Raw genomic sequence first — 13,318 nt, 5'->3', positions numbered from 1 at the left:
AGTACGTCGATATGCTTTTCAAATGCTCTTTCATTTTGCTACCTTTACCCTATTTCAAATGATAGTAGCCACACTCTCTGAATCTGTGGGAGTTTCTTTTCCTTGGGAAACATTTCTGCAAATGAACATTTCCTTCCAATGAATGCCTAGGAGGAGCTCCCTCCTCCTTCCTCTAGGGATTTTAATTCGCGATGACTGTGGTGGGATCGGGAAGACCCTGGGAGCGGGGAGGGTCTGCACAGGTGCGATGGGAGGCAGCCCCAGGGAGCAGGTAGAACGGTACGACCCGAACCGCCCTCTGCCAGGCTGCCACTCCAGCCCGCGCAAGCGCGCTCCCTTCCCCCAGCCCCGCCCTCACCGCACCTGCCGGGTCATAAACGTCCCCCACCCACTCCCACTCCTCCTGGCTGAGGGCCTGCGCCTCCTTGATTGGTCAGAGCTCCCTAGGGCGCGTCCAATCCGAAGCCCAGCCTGCTCGACCTACTCCCGCTGCTCCCGCCCCGCGGCCTCGGGGCAGCCCAGCTTCTTTGTGACTGGTGCTCGCCGAGGTCACTCCGCGCGGGGAGCAGCGGGCAGGCGGGGCGGGTTCAGGTGCCGCGCTGCGCGGGACGGACGCGGCGGGCGAGGAGGCGGTCACGCTGCGACGTCGGCGGCGTGAGGCTTCGCGCGTCAGTCGCGCGGGCGCGGGGCCTGGCCGAAGAACAGGTAGTCAACACGGGCCCGAGCGGAGGCAGGTCGCGGTGAGCGCGGCGTTGAGGTTCCCGGGCCATGGAGGACCCGCAGCCCCTGCCCCAGCCCGACCTGCCGCTGTGCGACAGCCTCATCATCTGGGTGAGTGCGGCCGCCGCCAAGGAGCGTCCCGCCTCCGCCGTGCCGGCCGGCCGCCCCGGGACCTCCCCAGGGGTCTGCGGCTCGAACACCCAGACCTTCCCCGGGTCTGTGGCCCGGGCACCCGGAGCCAGTAGCTTCCAGGAAGTGACAGCCCATCCATCCCCACCTCTGATCTACTCACCCTTGTGTGGAATCGGCCTTCTGCCCTGTCCACCTGGCTCCGCCTTCTGCTCAGTCCTCCTGCCCAGTCTTCCTGCCAGTTCCTGCTGCCCTGTCCACCTGCCCCGTCCTCCTGTCCACCTGCCCCCTCCTGGCCGGTCCTCCTGTCCACCTGCGCCCTCCTGCCCCATCCTCCTGTCCACCTGCTCCCTCCTGCCCTGTCCTCCTGTCTGCCTGCCCCTCCTGCCCTGTCCTTCTGCCCCGTCTCCTGTCCACATGCCCTGTCCTCCTGTCTGCCTGCCCCCTCCTGCCCTGTCCTCCTGCCCCGTCTTCTGTCCACATGCCTCGTCCTCCTGTCCACCTGCCCCCTCCTACCCCGTCTTCTGTCCACATGCCCCGTCCTCCTGTCCACCTTCGCCCTCTTGACCCATCCTCCTGTCTACCTGCCCCCTCCTGCCCCGTCCTCCTGTCTACCTGCCCTGTCCTGCCCCATCCTCCTGTCTACCTGCTCCCTCCTGCCCTGTCCTCCTGTCTACCTGCCCCCTCCTGCCCTGTCCTCCTGCCCGGTCTCCTGTCCACATGCCCTGTCCTCCTGTCTTCCTGCCCTGTCCTCCTGCCCCGTCTTCTGTCCACATGCCTCGTCTTCCTGTCCACCTGCCCCCTCCTACCCCGTCTTCTGTCCACATGGCCCGTCCTCCTGTCCACCTGCGCCCTCTTGACCCGTCCTCCTGTCTACCTGCCCCCTCCTGCCCCGTCCTCCTGTCTACCTGCCCTGTCCTGCCCCGTCTCCTGTCCACCTGCGCCCTCTTGCCCCGTCCTCCTGTCTACCTGCCCCCTCCTGCCTCGTCCTCCTGTCTACCTGCCCCTTCCTGCCCCGTCCTCATGCCCTGTCTTCTGTCCACATGCCCCGTCCTCCTGTCCACTTGCCCCCTCCTGCTCCGTCCTCCTGTCTACCTGCCCCCTCCTGCCCCGTCCTCCTGTCTTCCTGCCCCGTCCTCCTGTCCACCTACCCCCTGCCGCCCCGTCCTCCTGTCTGCCTGCCCCGTCCTCCTGCCCCATCTCCTGTCCACCTGCCCCCAACTCCTGTCCCCGCCTCTTGCCCTGTGCTCCTGCCAGGTTCACCTGCCCTGCGGCCTTCCACCGGCCACACTGGGAGACTGGCCTCTGCCCCCAGATAACAGGTCCCGTCTGTGCACAAGTGCTCTGGATAAGACTGGGCTGCTTTAGCCTCAGCTTGTAGTGGGTTTGGGCCCACAGAACATCGGATTTTATAAACACTGCTGAAGAGAGATTTCTACGTATTTCCTGTGTGGAGAAAAAGCTGTCTTGAAACCTGGAGACTTCTTTTCTTTACTTTTATCTCTGTCTCCCTTCCTCTCCAAATAACGCTTTTCTTCAAAGTAAAAGACTGCGTTTTTGTTTAGACTTTATCCATGTTTAGGATTCATTGGTGTTGACAGGCTGATTTCATCCCTAGATTTTTTTCATTAGTCCAGTGAGCAAAATGGTTTCTGCTCAATTGGAATAGCTTGGACACCATAGAACTGGCATCCAGTTGTGTTTTCTAACCCATATTGGGCAATAATGGTGCTGGGTGCCCCATAAGGTGCTGTTGATGACAGTCAAAACTCAAACTAGTTGTATAATTGTGTGGAGGCAGTGTGTCAAATTGCAGTGGAAGTAGACTGGATCAGGAGTGTGTAATCAGACGGATTGCCTAGCCAGCTTCTAATGCATGTAATTCCACTGAAGGACAAATTTGAAAGATTGATGTAGGTGTTTGAAATTAAAGTAACTTTTGCACTTTGGTAATAAATAACATGTACTGTAGGTAGAATGCTAATAGCTAGGATTTCAAAGTATAAAGCAATTAGCCTACTCTCAATCTGCATTTTCATTTAAATAAGTACCTAGGTTCAGATGCTATATTTAAGACTGTCAGTCTTTTAATGATGTTTTGTTAAAACAAGTGGATAATCATAAGGTGTTTGCTAGTCTGACTGACATGGTAAACTTGCTTCTTTATGATGTCACTGATTTCCCTGCCAGGTGTGATGAAGTAGAGGATTTTCTTCAGTGTAACAGATATTTAAACATCTTATGCGACTGTTCATTCTTGAGGCAATATTTATTCACTTACTACTTGGTGCTTGGCTCTAAGGAATCATCTTTAATTGGGGTACCAGGCACAGCTGTTAAACTACTCTGGAAGGCAAAATTCCTCAAGATCTGAAAAAATTGAACTACAGAAGGAATCATAGACAACAGAGGACAGTTGGCTGTTTGCTTCTGCAGTGCTCTTTAAGACTGCGGTACACTGAAGAAAATGAATGTCTGAAAACCATTATTGCTTTCTAGTAATGCTGCTGCTGCCGCCAAATGCACCTTCTAATGGGTCTAGCTTGGTGATTGAGAGCAACCAGACAGTTCTTCCCAATTCTTCTTAGTGAACCTTTATTGATTCTCTACTTGGTTTAAGTTGGCTTCCTTCAGGCAGAAGAGCACCTCCCGATCTCTGCCTCTGTCCTCAAACATTGTCCCTTTAACTCTTTCGGAGCATTTCTCCATCATTTGTTCCCTTTCTGCTGCTGCTTTTTTCCTTGACCTGTAGTACCTATTGAACTCAGGGTCTCCACAGGCTGGGCAGGTGCTGCCCAACTTAGCTATATCCTCGGTCTTCTTTTTACTTTTTATTTTGAGACAGAGTCCAAGATGCCCAGGCAAGCCTTGCACTCACTAATGCAGGCAGGCCTTGTGATTCTTTGCCTTTACCTCCCAGGTAGCTGGCATTACAGGCTTGTGCCAGCACACTCAGCCAATCACAGCGTCCTTCTCCATTAGCTCCTTCCTTTCTGGGCATATGCTTCAATCATCCCCATTTAAAAAAGAACAAAGTCACTACTTGACTTTATACTGTTTCTCCTTCCTCCCAGCCCAGTTTCTTTTTTTAAACTACTTATTTTTAATTTCCATTCATCCCTCAGTCCACCTGAGGTTCTTTTCTGTAAGTCTTGTTAACAGTTTGACAAATCCAGTAAGTGTAATACTTTCCATTTATTACTTGAAATTATCCTCTCTCGTGTTTCCACTGAACTTTACTTGCTTTTTATTTATTACATTTCTTTTGCCAGCCCTCACATTGTTGATCTTTCTAGATGTACCTCAGGTCACACACCTCTATGCCCACCATGCTGCATTGACTTATAGTTTCTTGAAGAGGTTATGCTTTAAAACACACATGTACACAGAGGTGTTTATATAGGAGTTTTTTTTTTTTAAATCTTCCCTTTACATAGAAATACTCTTAGTTCATCCATTGTCTAGTTGCTTTTCACCACTCAGGTGTTGAATCTGATGTTTCCTTTCTAAACCTACTTGTTGCCTACCCTATTCTGTCATGACTTGCTGACCTCTTTCTGTAACAACATGTAACACTTTCTGACATGTAGTTTGCTAATTAGCAACAGAGCTGGTGCTTGATCTGTTTTGCTGCCCTTAAGAGGAAGAATAATCACTAGGATCTCTTGTATAATATTCAGTCAGAGTAGTGGTAGTAAATGTAGTTGTCTTGGCTCTGACCTCACAGACCTATATTTTACTATTAACTATGATACAGATTTCTGGAGGGTAAATTTTTAGGTGGATCATGGCGGATCCACTATGGTGGGGATCAAGGAGTAGAAATCAGAGGAAATGTGTTCCAAAGCCAAGGAATAGCCCTTCCTGGTAATTGATACTCATGAACTTCTTTGGCTATACTGTGAGGGGAAGTAGTAGGAGATACACAATCCTTAGGCTATCTTTGGCCCCCTAATGTGTCTCCAAATATGCTAAGTACTTTTGTGTTTTAAGAAGTAGTAGAAAGATTTGTAAGATTGAGGAAAAATGATGGGTGGGCCAAATCCTGAAGGTGATGTTAGGAAGCAGCTCTGGACTGGAGCACTAGGGGGTTAACAGAGAAGTCGTCCAGGAAAGGTGGCTAGGTAAAGGCCGTCCAGGAAAGCTGGCTGTGTGTTCTACTCTGTTTCTCTGTTACTGTGACAAAGCACTCTGACCAAAACCAACCTGGGGAGGAAAGGGTTTATTTTATCTTACATCTCCCGGGTCACAGTTCATCAGAGGGCCCAAGATAGGAACTCAGGGCAAGAATCTGGAGGCAGGAGCTGAAGCACAGGCCGTGGAGAAATGCTTACTGACTTGCTCCCCTGGCCTGTGCTCAGCCTGCTTTCTTCTATAACACAGAACCTGCCCAGAGATGGCACCACCCACAGTGGGCTGGGCCCTCCCACATCACTCAAAAATCAAGAAAATACCCCACTGACATGGCCACAGGCCAGTCCAATGGAGGCAATTCCCCAGGTGTGTCAACTGACAACTGAAGCTGTCCAGCACACTAGGTAAAGGGGTACTGTTTGGGGAAACTTTGTAAGTGTTGTGTTTTATGATTTGGACTCTTAAAATAACTCTTCTTAATAATTGTAAGTACTGCTACTTAGAAAATTCAGGGTTGAAGGAAAAAAATGCATTATTTGCATAATAGTCTATAAAATTTGAAAAAATATTTTCATGAAGATAAATTTAATTCTGATTTCTAGTTTTGTGATGTTGGTCTTTTATTGATTACCTGTGAACTTTTATCAGTAGCTGGGGTATTGGGTCAAATGGTTTTAAATATTCTCTTTTTCTTTCCACTCTTTGACAGGCAGTTGAAAGTGTGTGTGTGTGTGTGTGTGTGTGTGTGTGTGTACATTAAGAAAATGATTAATGATTGAATTATTGTCATGAAGACTGGAAACTCAAATGTCTTTCTGAAGTGAGAAATTAGAAGAGGATATTATTATAGATAGAATTGATCTGAGATTGAGTGTTTGTTGGCTCTCAGTTATTAAACCTTTGTTTCCTAATTTCTGTGAATTTTGTACTGAAGCAGCCCAGGGACAACATTTCTGTGTTTCTTACCTGCTTTATTTAAAAATACACAAAAACTAAACCGGGCGCGGTAGCGCATGCCTTTAATCCCAGCACTCAGGAAGCAGAGGCAGGCAGATCTCCGTGAGTTCAAGTGCAGCCTGGTCTACATAGTGAGTTCCAGGACAGCTGGGGCTACAGGGAGACCCTGTCTCAAAAAGACCGAAAAAACCAAACAAAAACCTAAGGTGTTTTTATCACAGTAATGTGTTTAGTGTTGGACGTCCACTCATTCACCAGTAAGACTTTCCCTTCACCTATGTGGAAGCACTGTGAGAGAAGGCATTTTCTCGGCTTGGCTTCATCCCTCCACAAACTTTAATTTTTTTTATTATTCTTTGTTATAAAGTCTTTTCACTTTATTCAAATGAAATTACATCTCTGTTACCTAATTTAGTTGCAATTATTTTTAAGAGGAAAAAAATCTAAACAGTGCAAGCAGGTGGTTTCATGTCACATATATACTTTATGTGTATGCATGCATTGCTTTTTTAAACTTTTATTTATTTTTTGCAAGTGTAGAGGTCAGAGGACAACTTGTGGGAGTTGATTCTCTTCTCTCATTAGGTGGGGTCCAGGAATTGAACTCAGTTCATGAAGATTGGCAGCAAGTACCTTTTCCCTGTCTATATTTTTCTGAAATTGATCTTTTTCTCATTTCTAATTTTATGTGTATGTGTGTATTGCCTGTGTGTAGGTAAGTGCACTCGTGTCGTGCAGTGCCCATGGAGGACAGAAGAGGCTGTTGGATCCCCTGGAACTGGAGTTATATACAGTTGTTTGCTGCCATGTGGGTGCTGGGATTCGAACTCGGGTCTTCTGCAAGAACAACCAGTGTTCTTAATCACTGAGCCATCTCTCCAGCTCATGAAATTGACCTTTTAAAGTCATTAATCATATCCGTTTTGTAAAAAGTTAATGATGTATCTTTTATTTTACAAATGAGAATTTAATGTATAAATAGAAAATGTTGACAAATGGGAGCCACAATGTTTATTTTCCCTTGAGAGGTGCCCTGTGCCTGTGCGTTAGAGTTTTTTCTTCCCTGCATATCTACACAATTGCACAATCTTTGTTTCACGTTTTATAGGCTCTGTTCATCCTGTCTTCTTGAGTCCACATTACTAAACGTGTCTCTATGCTGTCTATTTTATGAATGGGAACATTGCAGGAGTCTTCTAACTGGTCTCCTTGACACAAGTACATAAAACTACTCTGCACCTGCTTGTATCTCTCCAAAATATGTTCCAAATGTCTCTCATTCTTAACACTCTTCAGTGATTCTATTTATTTATTTATTATTTTTAAATTTAAATTTATTTTTAAATTTAAATTTTATTTTTATTCTTTGAGAAAGGGTCTCCCTGTAGCCCCAGCTGGCCAGTAACTCCATATGTAGATCTCACAGAGATCTGCCCACCTCTGCCTCTGGAATAATGGGATTAAAGGTATGCACCACCACACCAAGTATTTGGTAATTATTTTTAAAAGGAGTTTTTAAAGTTATTTTTATTTTACGTCTATGAGTATTTGCCTGCATATGTGTATGTGCACCACGTGTGTGTAATGCATGTGGAGGCCAGAAGACAGAAGAGGGCAATGAAGTCCCTGAAACTGGAGTTACAGATCATTGTTAGCCACCATGTGAGTGCTAGAAACTGAATCCTGGTCCTCTGTAAGATCTGCCAGTGCTGTTAACCACAGCCATCTCTCTAACCCCTCTACTCTTAATGATAGCTCCTTTGAGAGAGAAGCCTGGACTTTTCTTTGTAACCCTATTCTATATTACAGTGTCTCATATGGAGTAGGGAGCTCAGGAAGTTTCTCCATGTACTTTGAGAGTAAGGTAGCTAGCTTTAGTGTGTCTATGTCATCTTTTTGTCTTGTTTAGAAAACCAGAGACAGATTTGTAGAATCTCAGAATATACAGAATCACAATGAATTATGCTGGGAGAGAGCTAGAAATTATAAGTAAACAACAAAGGAAGTGGGTGAATGTATGTGTGAAAAGAGAATCATAATATATTTAAGTATAGATTGAAATTAGATTTCTATAAATTTGTATGATCCATTTTAGCTCTTTTTTCCTATCTTGTATTTGCTATTTTGGGAAAGATGTCACTGTTCCACATCTGTTTTTAATGTCTGTATGACCGTTAAAAACTTATATATTTATTTTTTGCGTATATGTACATGCATGCACCATGAGGAGAGAGTAGAGGTCAGAGGGCAGTCTGTGGAAGTTAGTTCTCTTTTCATTATGTGGTTTTGGGGATCTAACTCATGTTGTCAATCTTGACAGCAAGTGCCTTTACCCACCGAGTCATCTTGCTGGCCTCATAGTATTTTAAATAGAGATTTGAAATGTTAGTATCATCTAAAGCCAAACTAGATTGAATTAACTCAACTGTCTGTGACCTGTGGCTCATAGATGGGTAGTCCCTGCTTATCTCAGAGCTCATTAAAAAACCATAATTCGTTTTAGGCATAATATTTTTAGATTTCATTTTCCTATCAAGTTATTTGAGTGGAAATTTAACTTGTACATGTTATCTCGAAGTTCTTTCTGTATGTGACAGTAGATGAAAGACTACCAGTTACACATCAGGCTTTGTATTACTCAGAAATGCTGAATTATTTCAGAGATCAGTGTATACTATGTTAGGCATGATTTTATGAATCATTAAGTGTTTGTTTTTATAAAAGTATTACACAACCGTGGGAACACGGTATCGTTTCCTTTGTTTTGCATTTGTGTTTGAATAAAAGACAATTTTTAGCTGCTTTCTGTCTGTTTATTCTGTAATGCTACCTTGTGGGGATAATGAAGCAGTGAGGTCATTTCCTTTATGTCATTTTAGCTGCAGACGTTCAAGACTGCCTCGCCTTGTCACGATGTCAAACAGCTGACTAATGGAGTTACCATGGCGCAAGTTCTTCATCAAATGTGAGTAGTGATCAAAGTCTTCTCATAAGAATTGTAAACCCAACATCAGTACACTTAGACTTGCATTCCAAAGGTGACTTGTGATTTTACCTTATTTAGTAGACATTGTAATGCCAAGTCATTATTGCAGCTAGGGAGCAAAAACAACTTACCACCTCATTATTCCTTGTTTGTTTATAGGGTATTGGAGAAAGTATTTCATTTAAAAATCCATTATTGAATTAATAGGAGAAATTTATGAATCCAAAGGTCCAATGTTAAATGACTGGAATTTGAAGTTACAGAGCATGAGCAGAAATATTAACAAAAAAAGTGATCTAGTTTTAGCTGGTCCCATTTAAAATAATTATATTAAAAATTCCTAAATATATTTTTTCTTAATATTTACCAGATATAGTCCAAAGAGTAGGTTTGTAGTCTAAAATATTAGCTGTATTCTCAATAGAACAAACAGCTAATTTTGTACTCAAAACTTTAAAGGGAAATCATGATTACTATATATTTTACTGTGTATTAATTTACTTTGAGACCTAAATTTTATCTTGGTTTCATTGCTTCATACTGAGATTGTTTATTTACTTCTTACCCCCAGTTACAAGATGAAATTGACTTTAAAAACTCTGTAGATAGATGAGCAACAATCTCTATGCCATTTGTAGTAAAACAGCTTAAACTTTTATAATCATATTTGGCATCTTCAAAATGATCTAATTTGAATTTGCAGATTTTATAGTCAACTCAAAACTTGTTAACTTTTTTTTCAATGGAAGGATGAGCAGTAAAATACTCTTTGCCTGCTTTCTTCAAATATTTCTTAAATGTTTCCTTTATATCCTGATTATTTTTAAAACTTTATGTTTGTTCAATGCCAACCATTCTGAACATTGTGCTTTATTGATTTGAGGATGCTGTCATTGCTTGATATTGTTAGAATGTATACTTTGCCATTTTTCATTGCCATGCGTTGTGGTTGGTATGAATGAAAGCCTAGTATCCATCTGCTCACTTCAACAGTGCAATCCCAAAAGGATTTATTCCCTCCCTGCCTCCCTCCCTGCCTCCCTCCCTCCCTCCCTCCCTCTCCTTCTTTTCCCCTCCCCCTGCTCTCCTTCTGTTTTTTGAAACAGGGTTTCAGTCTAATCCAGACTGGCCTGGAATTTACTATGTAGCCCAGGCTGGCCTCAAATTTAAAGCAGTCCTCTGCTTCAATTTGTAGACTCCTGGGATTATGGACGTGTGAGCTACCACACCTGGCTAAAGATGCCATTTCTTTATGCATTGACGGGCTTTGGTAGCTTTGTGCTGTAGGATGAGAGCAGAAACCTGTTTTTCTATGGTATGTGGCTTTTTGAACTCCTGGACTCTCCAGCACTGTTTAGAGAAGCACTAGGTATATTTTGTCTGGTCTTTTGTCAACAGCTCATTTCTTTTTCAGTCAGATTTTTACTGTTAATTTTCTCGTTCTGCTTTTTCTTTTTTTTTTTTTTTCTCTTTTGTATCTTATTATCTTCTAACAGCTTTTCTGTAGGAAAAATAAGTTAGCTAGTTAGAAAGGTTTCTTCATTAAACAAATGACCAGTGACCTAGAACTGGCCTAAGCCAGTCTGTCTACTTGTCTGTCCCTATCCTTCCCCACTGACTTCTGTTTCCTTAGTTTTTATACACTTGTAAATGTTTAACCTCCTTATCTAAGGAGATTAACTCCTTTCATCTCTAAGGGCCACTTTTATTTTTTCTTTCTTGACACCTTTCCAGTTTTGGAGCTTTTCAGAGGTCTGGATTTGGGGCAATAAGACTTCAGGAATGAATTTATCCTTATTTGCATTACAGTGTCATGTTCCTGATAAGAGGGCTAATTTCATCATATTTCTTTGACTATTTCAAAGCATTATATATGTTAAAATTTATAAGAAATTTTTATTGGTGATTCACATAAAACCATATAAAAGTTATTGAAGATGAGAAGATAAATTTTCTTTTTTAAAGAAGACAGAATTTTAGATAATCATTCTTATCTGGGCAAGTATGCCTCTAAATAAAATCTTAAACTGTTGTCCAAGCTCTAAGACTTCAATTTGGGGAATCATAGGAGTTACGGATAAGGTTCTATAGTTGTTATCTTTAGTTTGAGTTTGTAGTACACACATCTCTTTTAAAGGTGGATGTAGAAGGTGCTCTTGTGTAAACAACACATGGAGAAAAAGTCACAACTGTGTTAGTTTTCTAGGACTGCTGTAACAGTGCCACCGACTGGCTAGCTTAACACAACAAAAACGGATTCTCAACAGTTCTTGTAGTTAGAAGGCTAAATAGAGCTTTTGGATGGACCCTGCCTGCTCCAAAGCTTCAGGGAAACGGTCCTTCCATGCCTTTTCCAGCTTTGGTAGTCTTAGGCATCCTAGGTTTGTAGAGGGTAACTGTACCTTTAGTTCTGGTCTCACATGTCAGAGTGTGTTTGTAGCTATTTCTCTTCCCTTTTAAGGACATTAGCCTTAATGGACACACTCTAAATCAGCGTGGTCTCTTCTACCTTGATTGCATCTGAGGAGATCCTGTTTTCAAATAAGGTCCCAGGGGTTAAAACTGAAACTGTCATTTTTAGAGATGTGGTTCTATCTACAACAGTAAAGAAAGTAGTCCACTTCTCCAAAAGAAAGGCTTAGGTTTGTCACTACCTGTCATATGATGTCAGGTTGCTTTATTATCTTTTACTGGATATTTTTTACAAGGAGAAGGAGCATGGTACAGAATTGAAATACTTGGACTATAAGCATTTGCATTTCTTTGATCATTCAGCTGATACTAAGCAGTTAAAATGATTAACTATGATAACCAACATCAGAGTGTTACAGAGTTCAAGATCACTAGGAAAAGACCACTCAGACTCAAAACGTTCCGAATCAGCTGAATCTATTTAGGCTGGCCAGGGAAGCACTCCCTGAGCCAGTTTTGAGAATGCCACCCTAACTGGAAGGGGATGAGCGCTTTTACAATTTTACTGGAATCGTAAGGAAAAATCTTTGGGGCAGGTGAGCTGGTCATCTTGGCAGCTGCCTAGAGGAGGAGAATGGTGGGGAGAAGGAAGAAAGCCATGGAGCCATGCAGGTTTACAGCCTGCATGGAGGTCAGACATGACATGGCTGGGAGAAGGAAGCTTTAGAGAAAGTAAAGAAATACAAGATGCTAGGGCACCCCAAAGCCTTAAAAAAACATTTTTAGAAAAGTGATATGGAGAAGAAAAGGAGAAATTATGCTTTTCTGAAGAGGAAGACTTACAGGGATGAGTCTGTGGCTGGTTCAAGGAGTTTTTGTGCTAGAAGGCAGGATTCCAGGCAGGAAAAATTTGCTATCTCATTAATGCACTAGGTATTCCACCCATCTGTTTAGCATAACTTAAGCTGAACCTGCCTTTCTAGGGGCGGTCCTCTGACCAGATAATTGACCAGTGAAACTGGAAAGGTGGGTCTTTCAACAGACTAGAGATTTTATAGTCTTGACCAGTTAAATTTATGGGGCTATTTGCTACTCTAACACCAGGATTATATGGGTGTGTTCCTCAGCTCTTCCTGGAACGTCTGGCCCCAGGCCAGGGTAGGGTCTGGGTCCGCTCACCAAGATGTCTTACACAAAATGGAGGAGCAGGCTATTATAAGAGTATTTTTCTAAATACATCATTGTAGGCCACATCAAATAGGGTGTGTGTGTGTGTGTGTGTGTGTGTGTGTGTGTGTGTGTGTGTATGTTGCATGTGCAGTCACCCATTTATGTGCCTTGCTTATGGAAGCCAGTGGTGGGTATCAGGTATTTTCCTCTATCAGTTTCTACCTTATTTTCCCAGACAGGATGGTCTTTGACCTGGAACTTGAATTTTGACTAGTATAACTGGCCAAGTATGTCTCCAGATCTGCCTGTCATTGCCTCTCCTCTCCTTACCTCTAGGGCTGGGGTTATAGACGTTCCTTGTTGCTCTTAACTTTTGCATGGGTACTGCAACACTTTATATACTGAGCCATCTCCCTAGCCCTCATTTAATTTTTGACTATGATGTAGAGAGCTAAGGGTTCTTTTGAAAGTCAAGCAATTAATAAATTGCAAAGATGGGATTTGTATTTAGTTTGGTCTGATTCTAAAGCCAGTGATTTCACTCAGCTGTAATAATTGAAATGTAGTATCTTTAGCCCCTTTTGATAGATTTTTACATTAGGACATCAATGAAAGTGTTAGGTTAAAAAGTTGGGATGGAGAGGTGGCGGATGGAGAGCACGAGCGGATGGGTGAGGCACCGAGGCACAGATGGAATTCTCAGCAGGATACAGATTTATTTCGCACGGGGCACCTTTCCCTCGGGGAAGGGAAAGATGTCAGTGAAAGATGTCAGGGAAGGGAAGGGAAGGGAAGGGAAAGCAGGGAAGG

General features: G+C 43.4%; 1 protein-coding gene across 1 annotated transcript in view; it reads left to right on the top strand.

Annotated features, from left to right (window-relative positions):
* Nucleotides 1-576: 576 nt before the first annotated feature.
* The window catches only part of Hook1 (hook microtubule tethering protein 1), a 50,166-nt gene continuing 37,424 nt past the window's right edge, over nt 577-13,318 (top strand). The window contains exons 1-2 of the mRNA XM_029565263.1: nt 577-831; nt 8,820-8,905. Of these exons, the coding sequence (XP_029421123.1) occupies nt 769-831; nt 8,820-8,905 (149 nt within the window). The 5' untranslated portion in view covers nt 577-768. The remainder of the gene's footprint in view (nt 832-8,819; nt 8,906-13,318) is intronic.

Source organism: Nannospalax galili, unplaced genomic scaffold (assembly GCF_000622305.1).
Source record: "Nannospalax galili isolate Female #2095 unplaced genomic scaffold, S.galili_v1.0 scaffold718, whole genome shotgun sequence".
NCBI lineage: Eukaryota > Metazoa > Chordata > Mammalia > Rodentia > Spalacidae > Nannospalax > Nannospalax galili.
This window is presented reverse-complemented; position numbering and strand designations above follow the sequence as displayed.